We start from the raw sequence: 19,456 nt of genomic DNA, 5'->3' as shown, positions 1-19,456 counted from the left end.
ATCGTTGGAAAACTCACTCATATTGTGGGGAGGCTCACAATATCTAAATCTCTCGGCACAATATTTTGTGGAAGCTAAATAGCTAAAACTGTTAGTGTGCTACTTTTTCCTCTTAAAATGCTTTGACAAAACTTAATCTAAAGAACTAAGACTTAAAAGTGCTTCGAACTGTTATTTCTTCATGTCGTCTACACTGAAATGGAGCAAAGGATCATGGTCTATGTAGTTCCCTCTGTCTTTTTTAGCTGTTGCTGCACCATAACTCTTAATTTAAGCAAAGAGACTTGTAATTCGATATATTGTGATGGTCCACGATATTATTGTGAGAATTTTGACAATACGATATCACCATATTTCGGTTATTGTTACATCCCTGTGATACACTGTACAAATCTATGTCATATTGTGGCTGGATGATTGCAATCTTCTTGGCAAATACCCACACTGTAGATTTCTTTTCTGTTTGTAGCAACAGTAACAATTGATGGTAGTTTTAACACACGTGGAAGCTGGAGTGAACTGTGAGGGTCTTTTGTGCTTACCAGCGGGCCAGCAGTTCACTTTGAGAAAAGGTCAGAGCTGTAGACTGCAGCCTGGAGTCACAGGTTTGTAAACAAACTGCTGTGGACCTAAGATGGCACCGAAATGAGAAGATACATGCCTGTTTTTTACTTTCCTCATGTTGTCAATACTCCCCCTAGTCTTTTGTATCTGTGAAATAAAGCAAAATCAATGACACACGGGAGGACAGCAAATGGTTTTCAAATCCATTTAATAAGTGCAAAAAGTGAATTTAAAAAGTGCAATGCGCTATTAAAACCCAACGCTTCAAACAATACAGCGACGCAGATGTTTCAAAGCAGGTTGTGGCTGGGAAAAAATAAAGGGGGTAGTTTGAGAGGGAACAAAATCAGCTAAACAACCCCAGTCCTATTACATAAATGGCTCATTCATAATCACAGCGGAGCAATTATGTGTGCCGAGAATTGCTAGGAGTCTTTACCTCGTACACTCCGCAAGAAGCTTCACCATTTTCCGAAACCGACGAATAAATGAAAAGAAAATTGCCCCTCCTTTTGTCCATCAATGCGTAACTATGGCAACCCACACCCAAAAGCGGAAAAAAAGGGCCTCTAAAGCAATCATTTGCCCTTCAGCTTTTTTCCTACACCCGAATTGTTACTGATTTCGATTTTGTTCTCTTTCTTTCAGCTCTCTGCATCTCATCCGTCCTTCCCCTCGGAGCAGCAACCATTCATACCGGCCCTATCTCACCTTTTTAAGTACCATTCTAACCCTATCCCTCATTCACAGCCCACCCACTCCATCACGCTCCCATCTCCCTCCATCTTCCTCCATCTTCCTTGTCATCCCCCTCCGAGCGGTCCGCACGCCGTCACACGAGAGGCTGTTTGTCGGTGCAGGTGCTGGGGACGGACTCCAGGCTAGATTTGTAGATGGGCTTCTTCGCAGAGTGGTCATCGCTGAGGAGGAGAAAGAGAAGACAGAAGAGCGTGATTATCTGTATATCGACCTCCCAGTAGGCGCCAGAAAAGGTATAAGTGAAGAAATTATGGACTCCACAAAGAAATGGAACTGCACTTGGCCTTGGATATTAAAAAGGCCATTTTGTTTGAGCTTTTGCTGCACGTTCACAAAAGTCTGGGTCACACACAGGCAGATATAGTAGAGTTTTAAAATACACAGTTTTTCAGCAGGTACAGAGACGCAGCTAATGACTGGAGCCATGTGAGGTTACATTGTGCATTAGAGGACTGTTACGTCCTGCATTAAGGTGTGCTTTTTAAAAGCTGATAATAAATGGCTTACTGTAGACGGTGTGCTCCTAACTAGCTCAAAAAAAGTATTGCCCTATTTCCTCATCACAGTATTTGTTCTTTCATTTTGGGCCACTTGGAGATCTTTTTTATATGAAAAGCTAAATATGTTTCTGTCCATTTTGGGCCATGTTTAGAATGAAAATTAGGTCTGTCACCTGGTTGTCTCCATAGCAAGGGTATAGCTTTTTCAGGAATGTTACATCTTTTGGCATTAAAGGTATAGTATGCAGCTTTTCTGGAGGTGGCACATCTCCTACATAATTTCATGGACATAGTAAATTAAAACCATACTTTGGAACATACCTGATGGAAATAGATAACTTTTATGTCATACTGTGGAATATTATAGCTAAAGGAACAACATTTCCATGGAAACAAGAAAGAAATGGCTTTCCTTCAGGTCACATACGGTCAGGTTTGTGGAGATACAAGCCCACTACCAGTAAAGATGCATGTTTTTATAAGCAATAAACACAAAAGAAATGCTAAATCATGCTTTCATTTTAGTCTATTTTTTGCCAAAAATACAATCTTACATTGAGCAGTTTGTTTCTGTGGAATCAATCTATGGACCATTCCTGGCAAAGCAATGCCATATCCTTGTAGATAAGGAGGTAGCAACCACTCCACCAGTAAAGTTACATAGTGCAATTTTAACCATTCGAATCAACAGTGAGACAGTAGGACTGATATGGCAAAAAGGCAAAATTTTGATGTAAGTCATATTGATCAATCATTGATTTCATTCAATCATTTTCTTATTCAAATCAAATAAATATGTTTTTTGCTTGAACAGTACACTAGGATCATTGTTCAGTTATATTAGTCTCACACAAAAGGACAGAACATTTTGCGCATTTGTAGAAATCTAGTTCCATTCCAGTTCCTCATTAGCAGTCAGTCAGTCAGTCAGAAGCAGTCAGTGGCAATCTGGTTTACATCTTATTGCTCATTTATCATCACATCTCATTAAGGCCCAAGACCCGAGATTTGGGAAAAATATATAATTGTGATTTATCAGACAAGCATTGCGATTATGATTTGGTTTGCATCTTCTGTTTTAATAATAGGATAATACAAAGAAAGTTCACATTTTCATCGAGAAGAATTGACTGAAATATGAACTGACAAACTAATACAAGATTCACATTTCCAGGACACATTTGTACAGATCTAATCGGCAGGGCTAGCAGTTTATATGAACAATAAAACAGAATATTACATTGGTTGTGGAGGAAATTTGGGCACTTCTAAAATTGCAGCCTTTGTTAATAGCCTCCATTCAAATTGCAATTTTGATTTGAGTGTGATTAATTTTGCAGCCATATTCTAACATATAAGTATTGAAAATCAGATAGTAATCGATGCTAAAACTAGTAAAAAAAGAAAGTCATTTGAGGAGGTATAGATACTAAAAAAAGCCACATTCACAGGATAGAAATAAGACTACAGGGTAATATAAAAGAAAATACTATTATTTAATATTGAAAATCATATTGTATTGTCTAAAGAAAGGGTTTTTTTTTTATCATCATTGTGGTATCGCAGTTGGTATTGAGTATCGAGTATTGACATTGAGTTTTAATACTAAGGAATAACTTCAAGTCAAGTATATCTACACACAGCAACTTTTTAGCAAGGCATAAGGAGATCAAAGATAAGGTCAAGTGGGTGAAACCTGTCCCACTTTGAAATTTAAAACACAGTCTATTTGAAATGCACAAAGCCAGACGTGCGCCGCTCAGTATGGCGTGGCGAAAGAGGTTCTAGAGTATGAGCTTGGCATCATAACAAAACCACAGCGAAAACGACGCCAAGGTGTACCCTGGCACACGCACACCCCGATGGCCTCGCTCGGATCGCATGAGACAGGATGAAATATTGCAGCTATAGCCATATTTGTAATAGAAAGTCAAACTGCAGGAGGCGGAATGTGGCTGACTTAGGGAAAATATCAGCGAGAGCGCGTAGACCTCAGCAAAACACCATCAAGACACATAATCCATTTGAACAGGATTTAGGGTGACAGTAAGAAGTACAGAGGGAAGTTATGTGGGGTCATGGCCGGATACATTTCGTTTTTGAGCAAAAATGTTTAAAGGGCCCACATTATGCTATTTTCTGATCTGTGTTATAATGTTGTTTCCTCATCACAAACATACCTGGAGTTGTGCCAATGATGTTCATTTTGTCTTCTTATATACTTTAACTTCTTAGGTTCTTTTTAAAGACAATGCAGTAAAGTGTATTTACCTTGTTGACATGTTTCGGCTGCTGCTGCAAGCCGTCTTCAGAACTGTCACCGGTGTTGGTGGTGACGTGTCGTATATCAGTTGTTGTTACTTCCTGTAGGCGTGGTCAGCCTGATGGACCTGGCAGGTCGCTCAGACTGACCACGCCTCCCCGGCTGGATCAAGGAGGCCATTGCAATCAGGAAATGAGGCACGGACAGCATTAACCGTGATGATGGCGCGTTCCTCCTTTCACACACCTGGGACACCCTCCTCCAGAGAACACCGGGCGACGAGAGGCGTGGTCAGTCTGAGCGACCTGCCAGGTCCATCAGGCTGACCACGCCTACAGGAAGTAACAACAGCTGATATACGACACGTCACCACCAACACCGGTGACAGTTCTGAAGATGGCTTGCAGCTAGCAGCCGAAACATGTCAACAAGATAAATACACTTTACTGCATTGTCTTTAAAAAGAACCTAAGAAGTTATACCTGGAGTTGTGTTTTGCTTCATTCACACATAAAGGTGCACTATGTAACTTTTCTGGTGGAGGTCTGTATCACAGTATGATTTTAAACTCAACTATCTAAGCCACCAGACCAATTCCCTGCAAGTAAAAGCATGTGGTTTGGAGTTTGGACGTTGGAGAATAAATTGGTCTTTTAGTTTTATATAGTACTTATTAAATTGTGCCCTGTTTATGTCCATAAAATCAATCCTTAGAGATATCAAAATTGGTCAATAATAGGAAAAAAAGACTGTAATTTTCATCATACTGCCCAGTCCTAACCTTTCCTAAACAAACACAAATGCTGTGTGTTTTTACTTCAACCAGAAATGTGTTTCAGGTACAACTGACTCATTTTAACTGTATGGTTTTTAGAACAGGAAAGATTGCTTCAAGTTTAAAAAGGCCCAGATGTTTTTTTTTTAGTTTTTTTTTTTTAAGTCAGCAAGGTGCTAAATCTTGCTAAAGATAAATGTGCACTATGTCACTTTTCTGATGGAACCCGTCACCTGCTTGTCTCTGTGGACATTTCCTGAAGTGTTCCACAGTATAGTATTAAACGTATCAATTTGGAGACAAAAAGCTGATACTACCAAACCAAGTTACAGGTCAAATCTGAGAAGAGGAGACCCCACTCATAGACAGAATGCAACTTTTTCAGCAATAAACGCATCTGTAATGGAAATGAATGCTAGATAGATGCATTTAAATCCATACTGTGGAAAAGTTCAGGTAATGACTCGAAATAATGCACCTTTAATGCAACCTAAAATAAAACATTAAAATAAAAAAATTAATAAAAAATATATATATATATCTTACATGGGCCCCTTGCTGGTCTTGACCTTCTTGGCACAGAAGCAGAAGAAGGTTGTCATAGAGATGATGGCCACCAAGCAGGCCAACACGCCCCCTACTGTCAACAAGATGATCTGCGAATCCCCGTCCAGGTACGAGCTCATCTCCTGTCTTTCCCTCTCTTTTTCTGTTGATGGCAGAAGGCAGATTAGTGGTCTGAGAGTGGTGCTTTAGTCTGTAGTAGTAGTAGTAATGGTAAAGTTAGTAGTGGTAGTAGAAGAAAAAGATCTTGAAGGGTTTCAGTTAGGTAAGCACCTCTCTCCTCAAGCATGTCTGGGTGTGAGTGGAAGTGTGTATAGTTGTGTGGCTGCGTGGGTGATGTGTGAGTGTGTGCATGTGTGAGTGAGAGAGTGTGCGCAAGTGTGTCTGTGAATGTGTGTAATGATGTCGGGGTTGTTTTTTATGTTTAAAAACACAATAAAAAGCATGTATATGTGTGTGTGTGTGTGTATATATATATATATATATTTATATATACACAAATGAGTTCCACAGACACAAACAGCAGAAACAGGAACTTATATCTACCTCTTGGCTCCACCTTATAGCTTCTAGTCTTCTCCAGCTTCCACATGTTATACTGTAGCGCTGAAAGACAGAAATGTAGACTTTTAAAACATATTTTGTAGTAGTATGTCAGAGGTAGGGATGCACCAATCCAGCTTTTTCAGCTCCGATACTGATACTTTGATTTTAAATATCTGCCAATAACCGATATCAGCTGATACAGGAGATCCAATTATGTTATGCAACTGTTGTTTAAATAACTACAGAGCTGCTTCATATGAATAAAAGCTCAAACATTATGAGAAATTCTATGACAAAATTAGCCAGTAAATTGTCTTATTACATCCCATTAAAGGCCCAACCAGGTTTACAGTGCGTATGACAGGTTTATAAATTATACTTCTACACCAATCAAGAAGCAATTTGTGAAGAAAAGTTGAAAAATGTGTTGAAAATTACAGGAAGTTTAGTTAGTTCCATAGTTCCAAATTGATGACATCTCACTAGGGAAAAATTCTGTCCAAATGTTTCGTGCAATTGACATGTAAAAAACTTTTTTTTTTCTGATACTTTAAATATTATTAAAAATAAATAAATAAAGGTATTTCTAACATTTTTATTCATCAAATATTAATTACTGTGAGTACATTAGAGGAGTTTTGGCCCAGTGTACTACATAGTTGCTTTTCATCCAGGATGTAAAACAATATCTGTCATAGGAATAGGTAATAAGAAATAAGGGCAAATCATTAAGAAACTGCAAAAAACAATAAATTCTAAATTGCATGCTTCTTCCAAGTGCGCCTTTAAACTTTGACAAACTTTTTTGATCCACAAGGGAAATTACTTGAACACAACAGCTAACACAGGGGTCTCAAACTCAAATTACCTGGGGGCCACATTAGATAAAGTCTGAGTGAGGCTGGACCGCATTGAGTATTCGATAAATCGTAGTTGCACGAAAAAAAAGAGAGAGAAAGAACAACACGCAACACACTTTCTTAATATTTAAATAACAGTTCAGAACATGAAAATGTATTCAGAACATAAGTTTAAACTAATACGTCTACTCTTCTTTTTTTACCTACTCCTTGCTGGTTGAAACCTGGCTACGCTTCATCTTGCACAGAGAGATATTTGGCTTGCAGGAGGAAGCACATGAGATCCTCAAGATAGATTGAAGATGCTCATCAGTGAGCCTTGACCTGTATTTGGTGCTTTCACACCGACAGTATTTGGTGCGCACCAAACGGTCCATTCGAACCAAAAGTGGTTAGTTCGGTTCGTTGGCATTTGTGTGAAAGCGTCAATCGGACTCTGACCTGGACCAAATCAAGCGGACCGAGACCTCAAAAAAAGAGGTCTCGGTTCGCTTGAATCCGCACCAAATTACCAACTTTGGTGCGGTTCCTCTGGTGTGAACGCGAACCCGGGTCCAAACCACAGACAGCAGGTCCAAACGAACTCTTCTAGATGCAACATGGGAGAAACGCGTCTCCTCTCCCTGAAATGACGCGCTGTACAACTCCAGCGCAATAACAGATTGTTGTTCAGACGCAGCCGCGATTCATTTTCAAATTATTTTACCAACAATGGCTAATACTGAGAATGTAACGCACAAAGATCAGAGCAAGTACGTGCAAACGTGTGGTTCCAGAGTGAGTCAAAATTGGGGGTGTGTACTTATGTGCAGAATCTGCACAGAAGTCCCGGTGTTCCCTGTGATCATGTAGGAACCAGCATTTGTTATTTTAGGCTTTAATTAACCATATAATTTTATGGCAATAGGCAATTGCCCATTCAATTGATTCACCTTTAAAAAATGTCCTGCTTTTAGCCTCGTGTGAGAAATACAGTCAGACTAGATCCAAACCAGAGTCCCGAACCAGCAGGAGCAGCTCCGGTTCTGTCCAGGCTCAGATGTGGAGCGGGGAGTGAAAAGCGCTTTCCCCGGGAAGAACCAAATGCGCGGAGGACGGACACCAACTAAACTGGATTCACGCTTCTGTCCGGATGCTGCACCACCTCGGAACCAGCCACGGTTCTTGAGCGCGGAGGACCGGAGCAGCCCGCACAGACCTGTAGGTAGTCCACAGCGCATTCTCGCTTTCCCCGCAGACGGCGGAACGTACCCGTTCGGACCTAGTCATTGCGCGCTCGTCTTGCTCGCCACTGTTTGGAACCAGCACATGGAGGACAGAGCCTCCGGACCATCTGACCAACACGCTTGTAGGACGACAGAAGACCAAGGACCAGATCCCAGCCTCATCCTGAGGAGTTGCGCGCTACAGTGAGCGCTGTTGGCTGCTGCTGTTACCCGAACTCTGGGCTGATGTGCGGTGAGTTTGTAGAAAGTTTTACATGTTGCTGTTTTATGAGTTCATGGTGATAAGATGAGGACGGCCCGCGGTATTAACAGGGAACATCAGTATTGGTTACTGGAGGTATCGCTGTTCTACCGGGATACAGAGGCTCGTTAATCGGACCAGTTTTAGTTTGTTTGCCGGTGTGAAAGCGGACCACACTGGAGTGTATCTGCTTCTCGTATGTCAAACATGGATGGAAGACGCTTGTTTTTGCCTTGTACTTTTTGCTAACATGTCGCCAAGCCTCTAGAATAGATCAGTGCAGTTTTGTCGTGCTTGCATATTGATGGGACAGCTGTGTTTGCCGCTGAGTGCTCGTGGATTTCGGCGACGCATTTGTGGAGCTTGGTCATCGGGTTGCCAACAAATTACGCACCGAGTGTTGAGTAGGTAAACAGTGTCAATGTCTTTTTATTTCTTATTAGCCCCTCCAATAAAGGTCCCATACTTATGAACAGGGGAATTCTGTCAGTGCCTCCTCTGCGCTCTGATGTTGTGGTTGTGGGAGCGTAAAGTGAAGTGCGCACACATGTACCACCATGTGTGATTTGTTTTGGTTTTTCGGTGACGCTCTATGTCCACGTGTACTCGTATTAACAGATCCACTTAGACTTGTTGCTTCACAACTGCTGTAAATTGAGTTTTGGGATGTAAACTGTGTTAATAATCTGTTGTTGTGAATCTACATGGGCACCGATTGCAGCTTCATCTGTCAGTGCGGCCTGCGGTAGGGGGTGGGATTGTGCGTACATGTACTGCGGGCCGCACTGACATTATTCTTTGGAATTAAGTGGAGGGCTGCAAAAAATCCTTCCGAGGGCCACAGATGGCCCCCGGGCCGCGAGTCTGAGACCCCTGAGCTAACATATACAATATAACAGCAAAGAGCAAAACAAAGGTAAAAAAAACAATTAGAGTCGCAGATACAGCAAAGTATAGATCTGAACAATTTGAGAAAAAGATATAATTGTGTTTGCAGTTAGGTTTGCATTGTTGTGTGTTTATATTTATGTTTTAATAATAGTATAATTTAATAATAAATTCACATTTTAAACTTGTCCAGAAGAAATGACAACTTATACTAGTTAATATTATAGAAAATGTTTGTGCAGATCTAAAGGTTACCAGTGTTTTTTGCAAAATAAGACAGCATATTTTGTTATTTGTGGAGGAAATTATGGTACTTCAAAAACTGCAGGCTTTGCGATTTGCTAATTGCGTCCATTCAGATTGCGATTTTGATTTGATTTTGATTCATCTTACAGCCCTAAAGAAGTAGATAACGTTTTTGCTGAAATAGGAGTAAGATTGCACTCTTTAGCAGCAGCATTTTACAGCAGTGGTAGGTAATACAACATAGCTCCAGTGACATGCTATTTGCTCAAAGTAGCGTTAAGGATGAGCCAACACTATCCCTGTTTCACAATTACTACCTTTTTAATTGGTACATGCTCCTCTGATATTACACCAGCACAGTGACCAATGAGTCAGTTGTAGTTGTAATAAGATAACTCAACCATAATAAATAACATTCATATCTGTAATTGCATTTTTAGAAGTTGCATAATTTACAGTGAAATACAATCCTCACGGGAGCAAATGAGGTGTTTAAAAAGTGCAGTGCATTGTGGGAGGGCAGGTGTCTTACAGGTCAGTGGTAAAGAGATTAGCTGTAGATGTGCTAATCGAATGTGTAATGTAGGGATGCACTGTTCCAGTACTCGTATTGGATATCGGGGCTGATACTGAAAAATTTGCTGGCTCAGATATCGGCTTCCAAATATGATGACGTTGATGTAATAATATTTACTGTTTGAACTTGTATGTATACAATTTTTTCTGCAGTTACTTGAGAGAGAAATAAACTGAGACAAAAATTATCCAATTGTGTACATTTAATTTTGTCATTATTTATTCGTTTGAATAGTGAAATATGTCAAGTTTTATTAAATGTCTATTTCTGATTAATTTTTTATATAAAACATTACTAGACATTAACTAACTATATAAAACAGCACCTAAGGTCCTACAGTTATTGTTGTATGGTTATTCATTCACAGCTCATAAAATGTCAACACTTTTAGTTTCATTATGACATCTAGGTGCTTCTGGATTTCCCTGTACATTCCATAACAATTGCTTCTCCTTTTAGTCATAAAAGAAAGTAGGAGAATGTATTTTGAAGATTTCGTTTTATTGCACCTCTCAAAAGCAGATTTATACTTAATGAGAGTGTTATTAGTGGCCACCAAAAAAGGAATTACTCGAAAATGGCTTAGACAGGAAACACCTACAATAAATGAATGGATTGACTTGGTGTATAACATTTTTAAAATGGAAAGGATTACATTTAAACTGAAGGTAGATATATTTGAATACCTATTGGTCAAAATGGTTAAAGTCTGTATCAACAAAAAGACCCAACTTTGTATGATGTAGTTAGGTCCATATACAAATCCCCACTTTTGTTTGTTTTGTTTTGTTTTGTTGTTACTGTTTGAATGTTGTCTATTTTTTATGTGTGTCTTTATACATGAGAAAAACCCAATAAAAAGTGAATGACAAAAAAAAAAGTTGATCATGTTGTGTGCTTACCCGTCAGCACAGAGAGCTCAATGGTGCTATTCCTGGTCAGGGAGGGAATGGTGGGGTGCCGGACAGTGCAGGTGTAGCTGCCCTCATCCAGAAAACTCACATTGTTCAGTGTGAGCACAGAGGATGGCAGGATCCAGTCTTCATACTGAAACACAGTCCCATTCTTTCATTTATTTCTTTTGAATATGTGTGTGTTTGCTGCTCTGTTCTGGAAACAATAGTGGCAAGAAGGTGACACAGCCTTTAAATGTAATTGTGGACTATTATGTAGAATGTTAAGAAGAAGTTACGATATAAACAAAGTTGCCATCTAAAGACCTGGACAAATTTGTCCCAGTTCTCCAAAAGTGTCCTATTTACCTGAGCTGCAATGGCAGTAATAGCACACATCAACACAAGTCAATAACCCAGATAGAGCAGCACTGAAGAGTGGAACTATACACTGTTAACACACAGCTTAATGAGATGGCAGGGGAGCAGGAATTGTTGACACAAAAATAGCAGCACCATTATAAGATAGAACCTGACATGAGGGGAACAAATACCAGGCCAAACACAAGGACTGGAAAACAAATGAACGGAGAGGAGGGTACAAAAAAAAAGACATTACACCATGCAAATGATTTGGCTCCTGGGAGCTGCAGTCCCTGCCAACAAAGTCCATTTCAATTTGAATGGATCTGAATTAAGAGGATTTCCCATAAAGGCCAGGTCTGGCCAAAGCAGCATTCTCTATGCAAATCTACTGGCTCCCAGAGCGCAGGCCTGCTCCTGCCCATGTCCTGCTGTCAGTGTGAGGGCCTCATGCCTGGAGCCTCTGTCTGTCAAAGGCCTCATACCACTACAATCACACTACAGTCACACTACAGTCCACACTGCACTAGAATCACACTAGAACAGTCCATCTAATCTACTCCTGTGCAAACATCAGCAGACTTTATGCACACTTTAAACCAGTGCCTGGACATGTGCCAGACAACTTCAGCTGTGCTTATTGTTACTCCAACTATTTTAGTGACTTGAAAAAGATGTGCATGAATCTATGGTAATTAACTGTATGAACAGTATAATGTGCACTGAATAGGATTTGTGGTTGTAAGCCCTTTGAAATACAGATTAGCAATGACCCTTAAATAAGCATATTAACCCAGAAGTACTTATCTTAAGAATAACAAAAGGAGAAAGTCTCCAATTATGTCTGGCTATTCCCAAAAGGGCCTTCTCTTTCATGGTGCCATCTCACCTGTCGCTCCAAGCGACAATAGTCATTAAGTGACAGCTCAAAGTGTAGTGGCAGCTCGCATCCACAAGGGCACGCCGTCTCCTCTGACTCATTAGCTTCTTCTTGTCCGACATGTCTGTTGTCACTGTGGCATTTCACTCAGAGACATCTTAATTTCCCAGGGGCGTGGACTCCTCAGCTTTCAGAGGAGGCCAGTTGAATAATTCAATGGTGGTTAACCAAACACTACAAAAATCATTAGGAATCTATCCACATAATTGTTTTCAGGTTGACTGGCTCTTGTCTAGACCTCATTAAACTATTAATCCTGTGTAAGTGGGAAAGCTGCAATCCCCTGCGACTTGTGGGCCGGAGCCAACTGGTCACTTAAACAGCACAGCACTTGTGTGGAAGAGCCACGCAGGGAACAAGCTGCTACACTGAGCTCTTACAGGTCTGTGAAAAGAACATGTCTACTTCACATCTACAGGACAACTTTAGTGTGAAGGGTCTGAGAGAGGTGTAAGATGTTGTGTTATTGTCATTTTTGTGACAGAAAAAAGGAAAATATTTTTAAACCAAATATATAACTAAAATCCGTGCATTTTTATTATATAAATTATTATATATACAATTTGATCTACCTGGATAAGGAAAATAAGACATAATTTATAAGAGAGAAAAAGAAGATCATACAGATAGATAAAGTAGATAAGTTCCCCTTCCTTAGCCTCCTCACCTGCTTGTACCAGAAGAATTCCAGCTCTTCGGACGACTCAGCTTTGCACTTCAACACAACATCCTCTGATTCTCTCACCGTGAGTATGTCATTGACTGTACCACGGTCGCCCTCCCGGGACAGCCACGGGCCATACAAGTCTAACACACAGGAGAAAAACAGGAATGAAGGCGTATGATCTACAAGCAATGAGACTGTGGCTGTGATTGTTATCTATTAAGAATGTCACTTAAGGGAACAGTTAAAAAGAACAGTGTAAAAATAAAAAAAAAGAACTGCTCTAAATGTAATAGCCATATTTGATGCAAACATGCAGCTTCAATGAATTTGGCATTGTGCATATGAAAGAACACTATCAAAATAGATAGATATTTTTTTTAAATGTTACTGCAGCTGGGTTGTATGTGAGACAAGAATTGTTTGGTAATTTAACTCTAAATACTAACCATATTTTTAATATACCATCACATAGGAAAGGTAAAACTGACCGACCACATTTTCCAGCAATAAACACATTTTAGATTACATTTAAAGATTTTGGGGTGAATGCCTCCCAGTTGTGGCAACTCCACAGAGCAATCAATAAGGATGATAATAGTCTTCATCATGGGGAGGTCTTTAGAAAAGCAGTGTTGTGAATAATGGCTCATTTTGTCCTCCATAGTGAGGAGATGGTCCATGTCCGTCAAAAGTCCGGCTGCCTTCCCGTCTCCGCAGGCCTTTAGTCCAGTCTAATCTTTGCCTTGTATTGATCCCCCCCCATGAGTCCGAGGGGCCCATCAAAAGGCATTATGTGCCATTTGATTGCCACTGAGAAGACAGAGGATGCTGATAATCTAAGATATGCCAAGGAGAATATTTAAGGCATCCTTCACTGCCAAAGCATATCTACAACAGTTTTTGGTACTTGGTAATAAATTATATTATGATATGCGTAGACCATTGTTTATGAACTGCAATATTAATCTAAAATGACTTAGTAATGTAAACAGGTCAACTGCTATCATATACTGTAAGTTTTTCTGTAATGTCTTTATTAAGGTCTGGCACAGAAGTCACAATACTCATTAATGGAAGTAGCTCCCTGACTGAAAAAAAAGTTGCAACCACCATTAAACCCCAAAAACAGAGGAGCACATCTCCTTTAAAATGTTCTTTAAAATGTAATGTGAACTTACAGTGGACGGTGATGTTCAGTGGTTCAGTGTACTCTGCAGCAGTCACATTGGGGCCGTCCAACACACAACGATAAGGTCCGAGTTGTCTTGGAGACATAAAGAAAAACTTCAGCATGAGTTTGTCCTCTGTCCGCATTGTCCGTGAAAAGCATCTGTAGCCCCAACTGCCTATGGACCTCCATTCATTGCCGAACTGAGGAGACAGAGAAATTATCACTTAAGTAAAGCACAAATGTAAGTGTCATGTTTTCCAAAGCAGATTATTTCACACATGGTGAACCTGAATTGACATCTGAAAATGTACATCCATTATTCAAACAGGTCATTTAGTTGCATGTCAGTGTGCAGACTTAAAATACAAAATTTTATTTACATATTGCTCCATATGGACATTGTCTATGGAGTATTCGGAGTCTTCCAGAAGGCATTCCACACTGTAAGGTTTCCCGGCCAGTGCAACCTCAGGATTCCCTCTGATGAGCAGAGTAGCTGCGTGTAAACAGAAAGCAGGTCAGTTACATCACAACATAAAAACACAGGGGAAATGAAACAAAAACAAAAAATGTAAACCTTAAACACAACCTGTTCCTCTTCTAGGGAATGGTGACTATTACAGAACATGGAAATACCCCACACTAAAGGTTTAGTAGGCTAACCGGTTCTTCAAGTTAGTATCAAAAGTGACCAGATGTTGATATGTGTTTTGAATGTTCTGTTGGATAATAAATGCACCACAGAAGTGCATTATCAATTTAGTTATAACAATACTTTTAGCTGACATGGTAAAAACATGGTCAAAGAATACACCATACCAATAGAATAGAGCAACTACTCTACTTGGTTGCAAAATGAAGAAATAAATTAAAACACATAAATAAAATCTACTCTTGTTTTATATATATATATCCTTTCAATCTATAGGCTTGCAGGAATGGAATCAAAAGAAAAAGAAAAAAAAATAAGCAGAAGAAATTCTTTGAGAGAGAGCAGCCCAGAACCGGATGAAAAGGTAAATAAACCTACGCAACACATGACAAGTAATAAATAGGTCCAAGTTATAGTTTCTATAGAGAAATAGTCTACATAAATGTTATATTTACCACCGCTGCCTTGTATCAGGGCGATCACCAAAGCTGCTAGGAGAGCTTTCATGGTTGTAGAGATACAAAACACAACAATTCAGAAGTGCGCACTAAGAGAGCAGAAGTCCTTCCTTATATTTTCTACAAGAGGAGGCGTGGCTTTCGCTTTCACCTGCTCGGGACGTAAAAGTGCTCAAAAAACATAATACGATATTAGTTAAACCATGGAGTTAAACATATCCCACTGACAATCGTTGGGAAAGTGCACGTGCTTCTAGTAGGATAAAGCGTCAGATAAATAAGAAAAAGAGGCACTAAAATTAAAAATGCTCCGTGTGACGTCTGTTTCTAAACAGGAATGTCATTTCTCAAATTAGAAAATAAGTGATAAACAAAATGCCTAAGCTTGCATTATGCCATAAACGCGTGTCCATTTCGGTCCATTTCTCCTTCAGATCCCACAAAGCTGCACGCTTCATATGGTCTATGATTGATTTGCTTTTAACCTGATCTAGTTCAGAGGGAAGAAGATGCTGACGCATTAACACATTGTTGTTTAATGATAATAACATATAAGTAGTAGGCCTTATTGTTCTCATATTGCTAGAGCTGTTTCATTTTGTCAAGTCATATGATGACAATAGGCAATATATTGGTCAAATGATGACCAATACAAATGTTCTGTTGTTTGTAGAGGCTACTAAGCACAATATTATGATTAGCAAGCCAGTTTACAAATGGGCCAGCAGGGAGCAGACAAGAAAATGGAAAAACTGTCACCGGAAATAGAAGGAAAGTGGGCGGAAGGGCAGAAAAAAACAACAGCATCAATGCTGTTTCTTTTTTCCTGGCATCAGATTTTGGATTTTGGTGACATCCTGATACAGTTCAAGCAACTACAACAAACAATGGACAGATAGTGTTTATTTTATGGTAAGATATCAATGACTGATGCACAGATCTGCTACGGATTACAGCGTTGGATTCCCCGTATGTGTTAGCACTCGCAGCTAATGCTATTGTTTTTAGCACCTGTTCCCCCTTCGTTTTTCAGTTTTATTTACTCATCTGTTATATTACATACATGATGTTGAGAGCGTTGTAATGTTGCAATACGTCGTAGATTTATTTTTTGTGGATGCCATCTCCTGTCTTAGTACAGATAGCCTATGTAATTGCCATGGAGCTAACGCTTATGCTAACCAACACAACAACTCTTTTAGGTTTACGGACATCTACATCTGTAAAAGACAACATCTGGATTTCTGATCAACTTGAACAGAAACCGAGACACCCCGATTCGACATATCCGCGTCCCCAAACTTCCAAAGGAGTATAAACTGGTTGTTGCTGCAGCATGGCGAATAGCACGACTCCAGCTCTGAAGGTTTTGACAGCCGCGGGTCCTGCTGGTAGAAGTAGCCCAGAGGGGTCACAAGTGAGTGGATCTTAAATACTTGCTAAAAGTATAATATAAAACTATTAAAAGTATTTTCTCTCATGTCATCTGATTTCTTGTCAGGTTCTCTCCAAAAAGAAACTACAAGACCTGGTCAGAGAGATTGATCCAAATGAGCAGCTGGATGAAGATGTAGAGGAGGTTTGAGTTTTTTGTAGTTGTAATAATGATAATAAAAGCCTATAAACTATTATTTTGTGCTGTATATCAAGTTCCCCAACACATCACACACTTATGGAGCGCAACAGTGATCACGCAGACTTTCTGGGGAAAAAAAGAAGTTTAAATTTTGAAAGCTTGCTCAGGGATAATCTGCTACATGTTAACTAATGTCGACAAGACCTATAATTTTATAACACAATGGACTCCAGGCACTCCAAAGAAGTAAAAATCGCACTAGGAAAAATATAGTCAAACTGGTCTTTCAACCAGCATGTTTCGACCAGGTTGCTCGAAACATGCTGGTTTTGACCATTTAAATAAAGGTCTTTTAACTATATTTTTCCTCGTGCAATTTTTACTTCTTTGGAATGCGTGGAGTTCGTTATGTTTTAAGGTTTGATACTTTTTCCAAGAGCACCCTCTACCTGCTCTCACTGATTGGAACACCTGCAGCAAACAGCCAAATTTTAGTTCTTTCTCTACCTATAATTTTATGTCAAATTTTTTTCTGTAACTCTATAAACTGTGAAGTTATTAAAACATTTTACTGAATCTTGCATTTTAAACGGCCTTTTTGGACTTCAAACAACCACATTATGGATTTCAATGTCCACGTTATGGTCTGCGATGTCTTTGAACTTTGAATATGTGTATTTTTAGAAAAGTCTATGGGAAAACTGACTTCTGGAACCTGTGCAACCTTTGCGCTCCATTTATTTTTAGCCTTAATTAAATACATGTAGACTTTTCAGAAACTGTATTTGTTACTACTTGTGACTCCTGTCACAATGTCACACTGAAAAATAACATACTGCTACTGTGAGTGTAAGGTTTATATTGTGATTAAACTAAACAATCCAAAATACACATTATTTCATCCATTCCCCAATAATATTAAATGTTACCTATTTTCCATTCTTCAGATGCTGCTGCAAATTGCTGATGACTTTATTGAAAGTGTAGTGACTGCTGCCTGTCAACTGGCACGCCATCGCAAATCCAACACTTTGGAGGTGAAAGATGTTCAGTTACATCTAGGTGAGTTCATGGTAGATTTTCAATACATAGAAACAGTATTGTGTATTAAAAAATAATTAATGTACAATGGTCATTATTAAACACTGGAATACTGAGACTATGTGTTTACCAGTGCAGTTTTACTTCAATAATATTTGTTATAAGTGTGCTTGAGTATTCAGCAAGTAGATGTGCATGTCTATTTCGAGTAACATTGTACACCACAATTTTTAATTTATTTATTTTTACATCCAAAGCTACTGGCTGTAGTAATATTATTTTTAGTTTAGTAATATTTATTTGACACATATTTTGAAATGTAAATAATACATTCTAAGGCTATAGCTTAAAAGTCAGTTTTGTCATATATTAAGTGTTGTGTTTAAACTGTCTTTTCTAGAGCGCCAGTGGAACATGTGGATTCCTGGTTACGGATCAGACGAGATACGGCCATTTAAGAAAGCTTGCACCACAGAGGCACATAAACAGGTAAACTGGATAGCTCTTCATTTCTTCTTTTTTTTTAAAAGGAAACCTGCGTAATCTGTCAAAAATTAAATATGAAACATGTTTATATGAACTTATTTATTTTTCTTTCAGAGGATGGCACTGATCCGCAAGACAACCAAAAAGTAGCAAGACTGTACATTGACCTGTTGTACTTATCGTGTATTTCTTATGGTTTACTTTATTTTTTATGAAGACAAGTCTGGTTTGTGTAGGATTTTGTTTTTGTCAGTAGATTTTTATTACATTAATTTCTTGTTTTGAGACCATCATTACACAAGTCTTGTCTACTACACATTTTAATTTCATTTTCATTGTATCTGAAAAAAACACAACACAATGACTGCATTTTTTTTTTTTGCCAATAAACCAACAAACCCAGTGTGTCTGTCAACATGTGTCTTATTTACAATAATTCATATACATACAGTTCTACAATTGTGCATAACAGAGATGAGATGTGATGATGTGTGGTTTGGTTTTAATATACACATTTAAAATTGACCTCTTTTTTTCAATTTCTAGCTGCATTTCCAAGTTAAAAATGTACAGTTTAGAATGTTTGGTATATTAATGCTAAATGTTAAAATCATGTAACATCACGAATGCAAACATTAAAATTTTAGCTTAGCCCCATCATATGTAAGTAACATAATTTTTTTTTTTCCAAATACTGATTACTGATACTGTTGTATATTGTATATGAGAAAAAGGGTAGGTGTAGAACTGTCAATTTCAATCCACAATAGTACTTTATGTAATTCAGTATAATTAAAACTAGTGAAAACTATGCATTTAACAGTTTCATTGTAAAGCTGTAGTGGCCTGATCCGTTCATAAAGGTCGTATAGTACACAAGATTTACTCAAGTGAGCTTTAAGTCATGTTATAATGTTGTTACCTCTTAAGAAACATATCCAGAGTTGTGTTTTGTTTCATTCACGTTTGAGTAATCCTGCATTTTTAGTCTGTCTGTATTGCTAAAGATCAAAATGCTGTGTTCCACCTTATGATGTCACAGGTAGTTTTAAAGTTAACAGCTACTTTTAGCTTCAAATGAACCCTACAACTTTTCAATACATTAGAGTTTGTATGGAGTTTAAAACGCAGAACAGTATGTTCAGTTTGAGAGAAGAACACAGCCTAAATACACAGGGTTTGTGTGCTGAACATGTATGA

General features: G+C 38.8%; 2 protein-coding genes across 2 annotated transcripts; one reads left to right on the top strand and one right to left on the bottom strand.

Annotated features, from left to right (window-relative positions):
* Positions 1 to 755: 755 nt before the first annotated feature.
* Positions 756 to 15,306, bottom strand: si:ch211-79k12.1 (uncharacterized protein LOC568891 homolog). Its single transcript, XM_020940454.2, has 8 exons — positions 15,151 to 15,306; positions 14,424 to 14,539; positions 14,051 to 14,243; positions 12,873 to 13,012; positions 10,912 to 11,056; positions 5,972 to 6,031; positions 5,408 to 5,570; positions 756 to 1,484 (listed from the first exon to the last, which is right to left on the bottom strand). Exons 1-8 carry the CDS (start codon positions 15,200 to 15,202, stop codon positions 1,397 to 1,399), a joined length of 957 nt encoding a protein of 318 aa, XP_020796113.1. The 5' UTR covers positions 15,203 to 15,306; the 3' UTR covers positions 756 to 1,396.
* Positions 15,307 to 15,905: 599 nt separating this feature from the next.
* Positions 15,906 to 18,659, top strand: taf12 (TAF12 RNA polymerase II, TATA box binding protein (TBP)-associated factor). The gene is made up of 6 exons (XM_020940431.2): positions 15,906 to 16,065; positions 16,356 to 16,570; positions 16,655 to 16,732; positions 17,677 to 17,791; positions 18,171 to 18,259; positions 18,371 to 18,659. The coding sequence occupies exons 2-6, from the start codon at positions 16,490 to 16,492 to the stop codon at positions 18,404 to 18,406; spliced, it is 399 nt and encodes a 132-aa protein (XP_020796090.1). The 5' UTR covers positions 15,906 to 16,065; positions 16,356 to 16,489; the 3' UTR covers positions 18,407 to 18,659.
* Positions 18,660 to 19,456: the final 797 nt, after the last annotated feature.

This window comes from Boleophthalmus pectinirostris, unplaced genomic scaffold (assembly GCF_026225935.1).
Source record: "Boleophthalmus pectinirostris isolate CB_2022bp ecotype Guang Dong unplaced genomic scaffold, ASM2622593v1 HiC_scaffold_6, whole genome shotgun sequence".
NCBI lineage: Eukaryota > Metazoa > Chordata > Actinopteri > Gobiiformes > Gobiidae > Boleophthalmus > Boleophthalmus pectinirostris.
Note: the sequence above shows the minus strand (reverse complement) of the source record. Positions and strands in the feature narration are given on the sequence as shown.